Genomic DNA, 12,874 nt, shown 5'->3' on the forward strand with positions numbered 1-12,874 from the left:
TTTGTTTTTCCTATCAAATCCTGGTGTAAACACGCTCTTATTTACAATTAATTAACCTTAAGGGACTGTTGAGCAAAATAAAAAAAGCAGATCTGACTCCTGTGTCATCCAGAGTAAGAGAAGCCATGAAAAGCCATCTTGCTCACATTGAAGCTGGTTGGATTTTTTTTGTTTTTTTGTTAACAAACTGAATGCAAAGCCCACTCTGGCGCATGAACTGTAGCATGTACAGATCATTAATGAAAGTTATAATTTGAGAAAAGGGAAATGTTTTCTTGTTTGTGTAGCTTCTCAGAACATACTGTGCAAAATCCTTGCCATTAAGAATGTGGCACAGAGATATGCAGCCACGGAGTGCTTTTGGTGAAAAACAGAACCTTGTAGAGCAGAACTCCCCTCTCCCAATAGCCATGTGTTATGTTAATGTTTTTGTTATAAGATAAAGTGTGGCTTTGCAGTAAGTCTCAAGTGACAGTGTGTTGTTGCACTGCTGCAGGAACAGATGGGGAAGCCGATTGTGACTCTGGGCTTGCCTACAGAGGGTGGTAGTGCACACCGGTGTTTTGCAAATTAAACTGGCCCATCTGAACCTTGCTGGTGTGCACTAAAAGTTCCCTAGTGCGCATTAACGTAAATGTAAAGCCCAGAGTCACAGCCTACCTCCTGGTTATCCTGTTGCTCCAAGTGGAAAGTATCCAGCACCATCTCTGTGCATGATTTATCACATGTCCCCCAGTGCATTGGGACCAAGGGGAATGGACCCCTTGTCCCCACCCATTTCTGGCCTCCTCCAGTCTCTTCCTTTCCTGTGTGTGCGGGTTGTATAGTGGCCCTTCGCAGGATGCTCTCTCTTTTCTGCTGCTACCCACAACATGGGTAGTCCTCTCAGGGAAGTAAGGAAGTGCCTTGTGCCCCTTTACTTCCCTGCCCAAGACCCCGAGACAGGTCACAATCTTGTCCAGCATAGACAGGCTTCGGATACACAAGTTTGGCATCCAGTGAAGTCTACAGAAGCCCAGTGCATCTCAAAAGCTGGAATATGCCCTTTAATATTAACACATTTATAAAGAGGGGGGAAATACTCTTTTAGCAAAATCTCTGTCTTATCTGTTCTTTCAACTCTTTAGTATTCAAAATTACAAGCCTTTAGATTGGCAAGATTGCCCTTTGGTCAGGCAATTACAGTATTTTTACATTTCTTTTGCAGCCTACCCCCTGGGCAGCCGATCTGCATCTTTTAATGTTTATCCAAAGATTCTGTTTTAATGAATAGAATAATTTTGAATCCCAAAACTGATTATTATACAGCTGTAGGCCATTTTGAATGTTGAGCTCTGGTGCAAAGCAGCGATACTGGCTGCTATTTGAAAACTAAAGATTTAAGACATACATATTAACTAGCACAATTATGACCCCAGGTTCAATAATTATGTCGTGTCTGGGAAGACTTCAGTAGGGCTTGTCTTTATTCCCTTTTGGGTTTATTTAGCAGCAGGAACGTAAAAAAGTGGGAAACAATGAAAACAAACTATTGTAAAATAAAATGATCAGTTGAGCTGTTTGAGGCAGGAAATGTGTCTTATGGGTGGGCCTGATCCTGCAGACAGTAATACCCCCTCATAATGCTTACTGCACTCATTGAAAGAAATCACAAAACTCCTTTTGACTTTAATGGGAGCAGGATCAAGCTCTGAATAAGGCATGGGTCCTGTGGAAATAATATTAAGTGATCTTGTAATATTAAGCCTATATTGAAATGCATGCATACAAGAGACAAGAGTTAAGGTTGCAAGTGCATTTGAATTTTTAACGCTTGACATTGCCTTTATGTAGATTAACATAACCTTTGTAATTTTAACACAGTGCTTACTTTTACAGTCCTACCAAGATCATGTGCTTAACTTTACATGCAGTGAGTAGTCCTAGTGACCTCTTGCAATATGAAAAAAAAAAACTAAGCATGTGTGTAAGCCTTTATAGCATTGGGACCCTAAACTTTGCTGTCTTAACAGAGAGATCTTTTTAATTTCCTAGTTTTTTAAAAACCCTAATAATTTAAAAAAAAATCTGTAGTGTGGCAACACTGTAGCCCCAAATCAGGACAGCATATAAGCATCTGTATAAGTGCTTCCATGAGTAGGAATGCTGTGCTGAATTGGAGCCTATGTTAGTTAGACAGCAACAGAATGTACCTATGCAGGATCTTAAACTAGTGTACTGAATGAGGCAATGCTCTTACCATCTTCAGTGTGCTCTGTAAAATACTGCTTCCTAATTATCACGTGCTTTCACTACTGTGCTTCATTCAATCCAAAGCGAACTTACTGCACGTTTTAAAGATTTTAACGTTATGTACCAAAATTCCACGTGCCTTGTGCAGCCTGCTTGAGAAAGTAAGTGTTATCATTACTGAAATTGTAGGCAACATTAACTGTTGCTATTGCTAGCATTCCAGCTATAATCATAATAATAATGCCTGTACACTTTTAATCTTCTTACAAACTGTTAATTAATCCTGACAGTGCCTTTGTAAGGTAGGGAAGTGTTGTTATCTTCACAGAACAGCCAGAGAATCAAAGGCAGAGAGATTAAATGACTTGGCTAAGGTAAAGCGACTCAAGGCAGACAAACCCAGCTCCCCAGGCAGAATGGTTGAGCGAATCTCTACTAAGGCCTGGTCTACAATACACAGTTAGGCCAATGTAAGCTGCCTTGCATTGACCTAGCTGTGGAAGTGTCTTCACTTAAATTTGGCTCCCGCCAACATAAGCGCCTCTCTACGCCTATATAGTAACACTACGTCCCTGAGCAGCATAGAGTCACGGTCAATGTAATTAAGTTGACACAGTGTCAGTGTAAAAAAGAACAGGAGGACTTGTGGCACCTTAGAGACTAACAAATTTATTTGAGCATCAGCTTTTGTGAGCTACATCTTATGTTCAAATAAATTGGTTAGTCGCTAAGGTGCCACAAGTACTCCTTTTCTTTTTGCGGATACAGACTAACACGGCTGCTACTCTGAAAAGTGTCAATGTAGACACTGCGTTGCTTACTTCGATTATTACTGGCTTTCAGAAGCCATCCCACACTGCCAATACGGTCGATACAAGTAAGGACGTGCACCACTGACACAAGGAGCCAGGCATGTGCGCACACAAGCGATTTAATAACTGCGGTGGCTGTATGCGACGCAAGTTAGGTTGACATAATTTTGTAGTGTAGACATGGCCTACAGTAAACTCTGCAGAGTTGCCAGCTGAACTTGTCCACTTTCACCAGGTTCTCTGTGGAAGGGGACAATATTGCTTATAAACAGCTCACAAGTATCTCATCAATCTCTTGGTCCCATTATATTTTTCCAGAGCCATGTTGTAGGCTATGTTTTCACTGCAGTGTTAGCTGATCTACACTTGAGTTAATGCCTCTGGAGTTGGTCTAGCTTGAGCACACATTGCAAAATAACACCTGAGCTGCACAGAGTGATGGGACTAGCAGCTGGTGTGTTCTGCTAGCTCGTGTGTAGCCTCGATGGGTGAGTTCAGTCCAGTTAAATGCACTGCTACACTTGAGTTAAGGGGTTTTGTGAATGGGGGGGACTTGAATTAACTCTGCAGTGAGGACAGGCCCATAGTTACCATTTCTTTTTGCCTGGTCGTTCTTCAGTTTATTCAGAATTTCTCTCCCCACTAACCTTGGTGCATGAAGTGAGCTTGACAGATTCCATTTATATTCCAAGTTGAGGAGCCCAGCTTTAAGTCTCTAAATTGGCTGTTAAGTGATAAATGGCCATATGCCACAGGCCTGTGGGCTGGTCCATATTTTTTTAATGAAAGAATAACTTGCCATCCATAAACATCAACTTGAAGGGAGTCATAGGGTTAGAATAGGCTCCCAGTACATCTGCTTCCTCTTGACTGGTGGCTGATTGCATATCAAACAAGCAACTCTCCCTAGAGATTCATAAAAGTTTTATTTGAGAAAAAAAAAACAAAAAAAAAAAACCTGCGGTCTATACACATCTAGGGTGCCAGGAAGTTTCAGAAAAGCAAATGTCCTTTTTTTGGCAAGTCTCAATAGTAAATAAATAAAGCAAATGTAATAAAATACATTTTATTTTATACACACATTAGAGCTGACATTACATTAATTCCTAGTAATGGATAAAGAAAATCACCAATATCAAATATAGTTGTGCCATTTGCACTCTTAAAATTAAGTCTGTGTCAGTGTTTCCATTATAAATCTCTGGTTTGCAGGTTTATAACTTAGCCATAAAAATGTGCACTGGGACTTGGTGTAACGTGTAATGTGCACATGACTTGGAATAACAAGTCATGGCAGCAGCAGCCGAGAAAAGAAAAAAAGGCAGCATTTTACAAACCACCCCAGCCCAGGAAATTCAAAAAGTAAAAGCTGACATTCTGCTTGAACAGGCACTATTATGCCTTGTGTGAGTGTCAGCCATAACTCTGAATTTCCTGGCCTTTGTTGATTTGGGACACAAACCATAACATTGTATAAATTTTGTCTGCAAATATTCAACTTCTTGAAGTGACCTTTTGTGGCAAGACAGTTTTAAGTGCATTCCAACAATTTACAGCTGTAGTCTCCCCAAATAAAACTTAAATGATTTATGTAAACGCAAAAATTCAGTTAATCTTTTTAAGTAATTTTTTTTTTATTTAGTAATTTTCCTTTTCAGTTTTTTTAAGTTTTAATACTACCCCTAGCCCCCTGAAAAATTGGGCCCCAATTCTGAAAAGCCCATTACTCACATGGATAATCCTTACTCACATGAGTAGAATTCTTGAATACTGCTGTGGAACTACTTGGCATAAGTAAAGGATGCTCACAATAGGATCAGGTACTGCTTTAGCAAAGATTTTGCTTATTGTGGAAAACAGTGCCCTCAGATACTGCGCATGAGATGTCTCTTGTGGTTTTTATATAACTAATTCTGAAGATGTTTTAATTGTGTTGCTTGGTATTTTTGTAGGCTTTTCTCTCTCTTCTGTGGAAGAAGAAGGGTTTCGTCGGCTTTATGTGAACCGTATAAAAGAGACGGGTCTGGCTTTCAAGAAAGGTAAAAGCTACTGGAAGACTTCTACCCAAGTTAAAATAGTCTCATTATTATTATTTTTTTCTTATTGGTATTGCAGTAGCAGTTAAGAGTGCCAGTCATAAAAGGACTCCATTTGTGCTAGGAGCTGTACAAACACAGAACGAAAAATCTGTGCCTGTCCCAAAGAGGTGTTTGGAAGGCCCCCAGATACCTTAGCACAGTGGTTCTCAACCTATTTATCATGGTGTTACCTGGTCCACAGGTTGAGAACCACAGTGCCCCCCACATAGCCCTGTGCTCAGTGCCTTCTGCCCAGAGGCCCCTCCACAGAGTGGGGCCAGAAGCGGAGAGCTGGGTGGAGGGCAGGGACCCTGCCTCCAGACTCTGCTGTGTGGGGACCCCAACCATGTGGAGCTTGGGGGGTAGCCAGGACCCCAGCCCCATTGTGCTTGGCCGAGCAGCAGCCAACTACCCAGAGCCAGCTGCACAGCAGGGAGCCCAGAGCTTGCGGCCTTTAGCATGCAGCTGAGCTGGGCCACAGCTGTGTGCTAATTGGGCCACATGTAGCCTGTGGGTTGAGAACTGCTGCCTTAGCACATGTCTACCTCCCCATCCAACCTACGGAATGATTTGGGATTGACTACAGTATATGTACAGTCACCCTTCATTCTGAACTGCTTTTCTGCCAATCCCTTCTCTTACATAGCAGGATCACCATGTACTGCAGCGAGAAAGACAAGTAGTCCATAAAGCCACTCTAGAACTGATACTAAGAGATGAAGAAATAAAATAAATGGCATATCTTCGCTCCAGTGGCTGAGATCACTGTCCCTAGTTTTCCTTTCAGCCATTTCGGGAAGCATGGCTGCTCTGAACCAGAGATGTAACAGGGCTGAGTAGGCCAGTGAACTGACCCAAAGGGTGAAATCAGCTAAGAGGATTTCAGTAGTGTTTTTGGAGCTCTCTACATCTGTTTCAGAACCATGAAAATCCTTCACTCCTTTTTCCTGTCACTTTCCACTCCCCACTCTCTTCCCATATGAATGGCCACCATCTTTCTGGCCAGGGTGTATGAAGTTTCCTGCATAATCCTTTAACATTTCCCCTTACTCAATGAAGGCACATAGGTAGGCAAACAAAAGGCTCTGGGTTCTGTGGTGCGTCAAGGCAAATATAAAGGGGTAGGGAAGGGAGGTCTGGGCAGTCTTCCTTCAGCAAGTTTGGAAATATCAAGTGCGGTTTCCTGAATTTTACAAGATATTTGAGCAAGATTCTAGACAAAAACCAGGCAAACAAAGAAAACTGGGTGCGTGCCTACTCTGGATTTGGAATGCTAAACTAAGTTGTCAGTGGAAAATTGGTCTTTTCAAAAGAACAGGGTCAACGTAAAAAAAAATCACACTTCTGCATGAACATTCGTGTACCTATTATTATAGCAAGTAAAAAGTAAGATACCTATAACTGAGAGAGAAATAGGGATTATATTTCTCAGTTTGTACAGTTGATAGGACTTTGTATAGTGAGTTGACAAACTGGAAAAAACATTTTCTCTCTACTCTCTTTCAATTACAGTAATCTTAGGTGTTACTCAAAGTAATAATAGGTAAAGAAATTCAGAGAGAAGTATGTTTAATACTTGGAATTGATGATGTCCCTAAAATACAAATTCTAAGTTACTTGATTATCTTTATAAACTAATGATATTTCATCCCATCTGACAAGAACCAAGGTTAGAAAGAGACTCTAAAGCCTCAGTTGCAGCATTTATGGTCACATGCATATTAACGTGTTAACACTGTGACAGGACATTAGTTAGCAGGAAAAAAAACGGAACAATGCTAAATGCTTGACCTGTTTTGTTCTTGTTTAGACTATGATTTTGTGGTCCATTTATTTTGAAGCTATTCTCATTTGTTTCATTTTATTCTGCTGTTAGTTTTGCAAATGAGTCAGTGCAAGTATAAGTTTTATCATGCAAAAAAATAATGGCAAAGGGTGGGGAAGTGGTGAATATTATTAGAGCTGGTCAACCGCTGGGAAGTTTTTGACAATTTTTTTCCCTTTTTAATCAATACATTTTGAATTTTGCAACTTTTGGGCCAGCTTATTATTGTTGTTGTTTTTACAGCTATATGGTGCCCAACACCTACAGTATCTGGGCACAATTATATACATGTAGGGCACATCTACATTGCAGCGGGGTTGTGCTTCCCAGCTCTGATAGACAAACTCTACTCTAGCTTTGCTTGAGCTAACGTGCTCAAAACAGCACAGACAGCAGCTTGGGCTAGCCACCCGAGTCCAAAACCTCCTGGACACTCTGGGTGCATGTGTGGGCAGCTAGCCCACACCGCTGCCTATGCTACCCCTGGCTACTCTGCTATTTTTAGGGCTCTGCATACCTGAGTTGGGAAGCACACTCGCACCTGCAATGTAGACGTCCCCTTAGAAGTATCTTTTTTTCTCCCTCCCCTAAAGAAGAACAAAGCCCCCACAGCCTCCTCTGACATTCCTCCCCCTTGCACCAAACGTAAAGCCACTTACTTAAGCAGAGTCAAATCTGGGCATCTTATTTCCTGGAGGATGCAGCTGGATTCACAATGCAATTCTTAGGGGAAGTCTTGCTGAAAGAGCTGAGTCTTGCATCCTGCCCTCATGATGGCAAGATTCAGGGTCTGCATGGTCTCCTGTAGAGAGAACTCTGTGTCTAAATAGCCTCCCCCAAGAACAGCTTGTCCTCTAACCCTGCAATTTCCTCTGTCTATCAGCCTGAGCACCCCTTTCAAGTGCAGCTGACACACAGGGGCGTGGAGCAAGAGGTGATTGTGCAGATGAACAGGATGGAGCCTGGCTAGGGGTATGAAGATAAGGACCAGGATCTTGAAATCAGCCCAATGCTGGCTAGACAGCCAGTGCAGAATATTATTTATTGTGATGTGCTCAAGGTGGTCTGCTCTGCCAAACAGCTTTCTTTTTCAGGTGACCTCCAGGACCAGCCCAAGGCACAGCATGTTGCAGTGACCTAGCCTAGTTATATTAATCAATGCGCTCAGTACCTCCAGAACAGATCACTGTGACATGCTTCAGTCTGTGGTGACCCTGGAGGTCCCCCTGATAATGAAAGCTGGTCCAGCATGCAGCTGGCTGCCAGGATGTACAAACCCTCTGAGAGTGAGGTCACATTCTCTGCTGGATCTTCAATATGCTTCCCTTTGTCTATCATCACCACCTTTGTCTTTCCTGGGCTGAGCTGGAGTCAGCTGTTTTCTCTCCAGATTCTTATTTCTCTTAGACACTGGGACTATAGCTAGTGTCCAAAACTGGATAAATACCATGAATAAATTTCCAAGCTATACATTTAGCTTTAGAGGATTTATATGACAGGATATATGATGTTTTCAGGACCAGGTAGGAGGCAAAATAAAGTCCTAAATCCAGTTCTGTTTCAGTGGGGGACATTGCCTCTTTTCCTTAGCCATCATAATGGCTTGCCCCTTTCAATAAAGTGCTCGTCAGTGTGAAGAAAATTAAATAAACGATATAGCTAATCCTGCTTTATAAAGAGAGTGTCAGTGATTCAGTCACATGTGTTCAGATGACTTTTAACGCAGGCATTGCACCATGAGAACACAAGGCACTCCAGTTCTGCCAGACAGGAGAGCTATGAATAGCTGATGGGAAGAGACAACACAATGCTCAAACCAACCAGTAAATCTTCCCAGCTTCTGTCTACTGGAAAAAGCAGTTTTCCGTCATAAAATGGCTTTTACTACTGCAAAAACAGAAACAGGGATGCTAGAAAAGGCAGAACTGGGGAAATGCCCCAAATCCCTCTTTTTTTCTATTTGGCTATGAGCCTTATCACACCTGCCTAGTACTTCCCTAGTTCTCACCCTAAGGTTTTTGGCTAGTAATCCTTCTCCTCTCCCTTTTCTGTATTACACTCACTAGTTTGTAAATACTGAGGGCTAGATGGTAGCTTACCTTTGATGGGCAAGGAAGGGCAGGCAGACAAGAAGCCTTCTGCAGAGTCCAGGTGGAGTCTTCCTACACAATACCAGAATGCTAGAAATCTAGAAGAGGAATTCTCGATACAAGGGGTCATGGTCACCTTGCTCTTTCCGTATTGCTAAAGGGGGGTGTCATCCCAGCTAAATGGAGGGAATGTGTTTGGGGGAGGGGAGTCCTGGCACTGAAAAAGATGAGATCCCCTGATCTAAGATGAATGACATGATTTTTGCCTCTCTCCCATCCCTTCCTGTGCACTGACAAGCAGAGATGGGCCACCATTACATGACTTCTCCTCCTACCCACCCCTGCAATGCAGCCACTAATGTAAAGCCACAGTCTTGCCCTAAACATTTTCTAACAAACACACTCTGCTAAATGACTCCAGTTAGTGATGAGAATTGTGATGTCTTGAAGCTTGGAAGTCTGACTTTATTGGCACAATTTACTTTAAAGTTAAAAATGTTTTTAGTGTTGATGGCAGAACATTGGACAAGCTGGTCTTGAGGAATTAATTGGTGTCTTATTTCTATGATCAATTTTCTCTCATTCTAACCCCCAGGTCAATGTGAAGCAGGAAAGTAGATTCCTGTCTGAGTTCATCTCACCACTACTACTGTCTTCACCAATAATCTGGAAAGCTTTAGAAGTCTGAATCTGTTTATAAGCAGTGTGTTCTGTAAATGCTGTGCATGGCTCTTCTCCTAGAAAATGATGTAAAGAAAAGTTGATTTCTTCACTCACAAAGGGCGTACAGTGGAATTCAGTGAATACACTGTAAACGTACCACATGGTGACAACAAGGACAATGATACTATGGTGATGGGACGCCGTAGAAAACCCTAAGATAGATCTCTTCACTAAATTCAGCACCCATCAGTGATCCCTTAACATCCATCTAGTTTCTGCATGTTTGGAATCATAAATGTTTGTCATGTCTAGACATCACAGTTACTAGCACTTCATAAATACACAGACTGAGGTCTTTGGGGTATATGGGTAACAGAAACCTACTGTGTGATACTTACCTGTTACTTTCTGTTCTGCAGGCCTTAAAGCTGGTGATGAAATTGTTGAGATTAACAAAAGAGGAGCTGAAGACCTGGACTCAACCATGCTGAAAGATACCCTTGTTCAGCCTTCACTGTGCCTTACAGTGCGCACTTATCCTGAGATCGAAGGGGGGCAGAAGTTAATGCAACCACCCCCACGCCGCATGGAAAACCTGTCTGACTGGAGTGACAGTGCACTGATGTATAGTGGCAGTAACCAAGGTAACAATGTCCATTGCAGAAATTAACATGAGATGGGTTCACTTTGGTTCCAACATACATCAGTGTAACTCCATTGACCACAGTGGAGTTACTCCTGATTTACACCTGTGTGAGAAGAGAATCAGGCCCTAAACATTGTGGTTAGATCATCAACAGGAGCTTCACTTAGGAATTTATGACGTGACCTGTGGTTACACTAAATTGCAACCACAGATTCCCAAGCTAGGTAGTGATTTGGTAGATATTTGGTCAGAGAAATGTGTGAGTTTTTGTTTGGCTTTTTAAATAAGACACTCTTAAGTGTATTTATTTGTTTGATCTGTTTTTGCAGAAGTTCATGTAAAAATGTGGTTAGAATAATGTAAAATGGAGTGGTTTTTCTATTTTCTTTTTCTCCTTTTCTTGCTCTGAAGAAGGCAAACATGAAAGAAGGCTCCTAAAAATTGACCACGTTCCAAATTGTTAGATAGCAGATAGAACACGAACAGGCAGCAACAGTAGTTGAATGATTGCTTTTAAAAAGCAGTTTTGAAGATGAGGTGGGGATATTCATAAGCTCCATACCTGGGATTTTTATATTTGGCCACAAGATGTCACTCTTACACATATAAAATCACTTAATTTTCTTTCTTGAGGTCAAGAGCATCTTGATCCCAGTTTCAGTAAGTTACTACCCTTCCAGTGCAGGGCATATAGGTCAAAGGAAAGGCTAGAACCCTGTTGTCAGATTTTTTTTCCCCTAGTAGGAAAATTGGGGAGGTGGGTATGGCTTTCCCTTTATTTCACTGTTGTCGAAGGAAGAGTAGGAGTATCTCAATTTAAATTGTCGGAAGCAACAAAATAGCATTTCAGCAGATGGTTCAGAGGTGCTTACAGAAGTTTCAGTAACACTATTTTACCTTGTTCAAGTGCTTGCAATTGCCATATGCATCTAAAGCATGGCATTAAAAATGTTTAAAACTGAACAGCACACACATTCTAATTAGGAGGATTTTACATTAAAGTGGGAATAGGGTTTGGGACCTTCTTCAAAGGTTGAGGCTTGGAGGCAAGCATTTAGATCTCCTTCAACACTTTCCATCTCTTTAGACATCAGTGGAAGAAAGTATAAAATGTTTTTCCAAAGCTCTTCTAGCCCCTGTGCATTATTTAGTTTTTACTATCTGAAATTGGATTGAAATGTAAGTTAAATAGAGGTACATTTTATTATTATATCTGGGATTGTAGCTGTGTCTCAGATTTTTGGTTTCAGCTCTGTGACTTCTTGTCCTAAGCAATCAAGTGTGAAATACCCATTGACCTATTTATTTGTATCCGAGCTGATTATTGCCGGCTTGGCTGGCTGGATAAATCAGCTCAGTGGTTTCTATCACATGCTTTATTTATAGTATGTACACTTATATTTCTGTACTGAGCTAAAAGAAAATCCACCTAACATTGGAGTTTAATTGGGCTCAGGATCTGGCTGGACCATTATGTTTATGTGGCTTTAGATGCTATTCTTCACTGGAGCCATTTTCTGCATGTCACGCAGAGAGTGTGGGATGGAACTTTTACCAAAGGTGCTTTGGTAGATAATTCTGTTTATTGGGTCCATATTTTAGATTCTGATCCTTTTAGGAAGCCTTTAAGAATGTTGATCTTGGATATTTTTTAATTGGTGTATGTTTGGGAGTGGGGGGTTAATAGAAAACCAAACCAAAATTCCAGCAATTTAAACCCCATTGAACACACTGGCTCTTAGCTACTCTTGTTTCTTTTGTGATTAATTAGGATGACTACTAAGATTTTGATGTATAGCAAGATGAAGAAGAGGTACATGTTTTCCCCTGAGGGGTTCTATGTGCCTGTTACAGAACCACAAAGATTTCCTCCTCTCACCTTTTAATTTTCTCCCAGGTTTTAATCTTCTATTCGCACAGCACAGCCATTATAATTTTGTTTAAGAAGCACTTGCATGCTAGGACTCCCTCTGGAGACTCTCAACATTTTCCCCGTAATTAGCTAAAACGACCAGTCAAGGCCCTCTCCCTTCCCCGAGAATAGTGTCTTGCCTCTGCAACACCCAACTTCATCCAGTCCAGGGAGTGAGAGAATGGGGACTAGAAATCCAAGGGTAGGTGTCCTAAAGCTCAGCAGAGAGCATTGCCACTAGGTTAGTAGGATGCCCTAAAGGTTATTTTTTATCCATAATTTCTTGAGGCATTCCCTACTTCTCTTCTGCATAGTGAAACCATATGGCCTCCATGTGGAGATATGTGAGCTACTTCTTCACGTACTAGATTTTGGGGGCGAGGCTCTAAATATTCTTGTTTTGAATGAGATTTTAGCATCGGAAGACATAGGACACGCCATGCAAAATACAGGGACAACCAAGAGCCTTACAAATCACTTCATGTGGTGTAGGGGGTAAAACAGGTATATCACTATTCTGAATGAATACATTGATTCTCCAATTATGAAACAGTTAAGTGTTCCTGACCAGTCTATGATTTGTCACTCTGCAAGCAGGGAAACCAGAGCCACAGTT

The 12,874-nt window shown here is 41.5% G+C and overlaps 1 protein-coding gene across 4 annotated transcripts in view; it reads left to right on the top strand.

The window, feature by feature from the left end:
* Positions 1-12,874, top strand: part of TIAM1 (TIAM Rac1 associated GEF 1) — a 97,295-nt gene that overhangs the window by 47,782 nt on the left and 36,639 nt on the right. For all 4 annotated transcript variants that reach the window (XM_077819403.1, XM_077819395.1, XM_077819413.1 and 1 more), the window contains 2 exons: positions 4,997-5,083; positions 10,120-10,344. In XM_077819403.1, the coding sequence (XP_077675529.1) occupies positions 4,997-5,083; positions 10,120-10,344 (312 nt within the window). The remainder of the gene's footprint in view (positions 1-4,996; positions 5,084-10,119; positions 10,345-12,874) is intronic.

Source organism: Eretmochelys imbricata, chromosome 1, assembly GCF_965152235.1.
Source record: "Eretmochelys imbricata isolate rEreImb1 chromosome 1, rEreImb1.hap1, whole genome shotgun sequence".
Lineage (NCBI taxonomy): Eukaryota > Metazoa > Chordata > Testudines > Cheloniidae > Eretmochelys > Eretmochelys imbricata.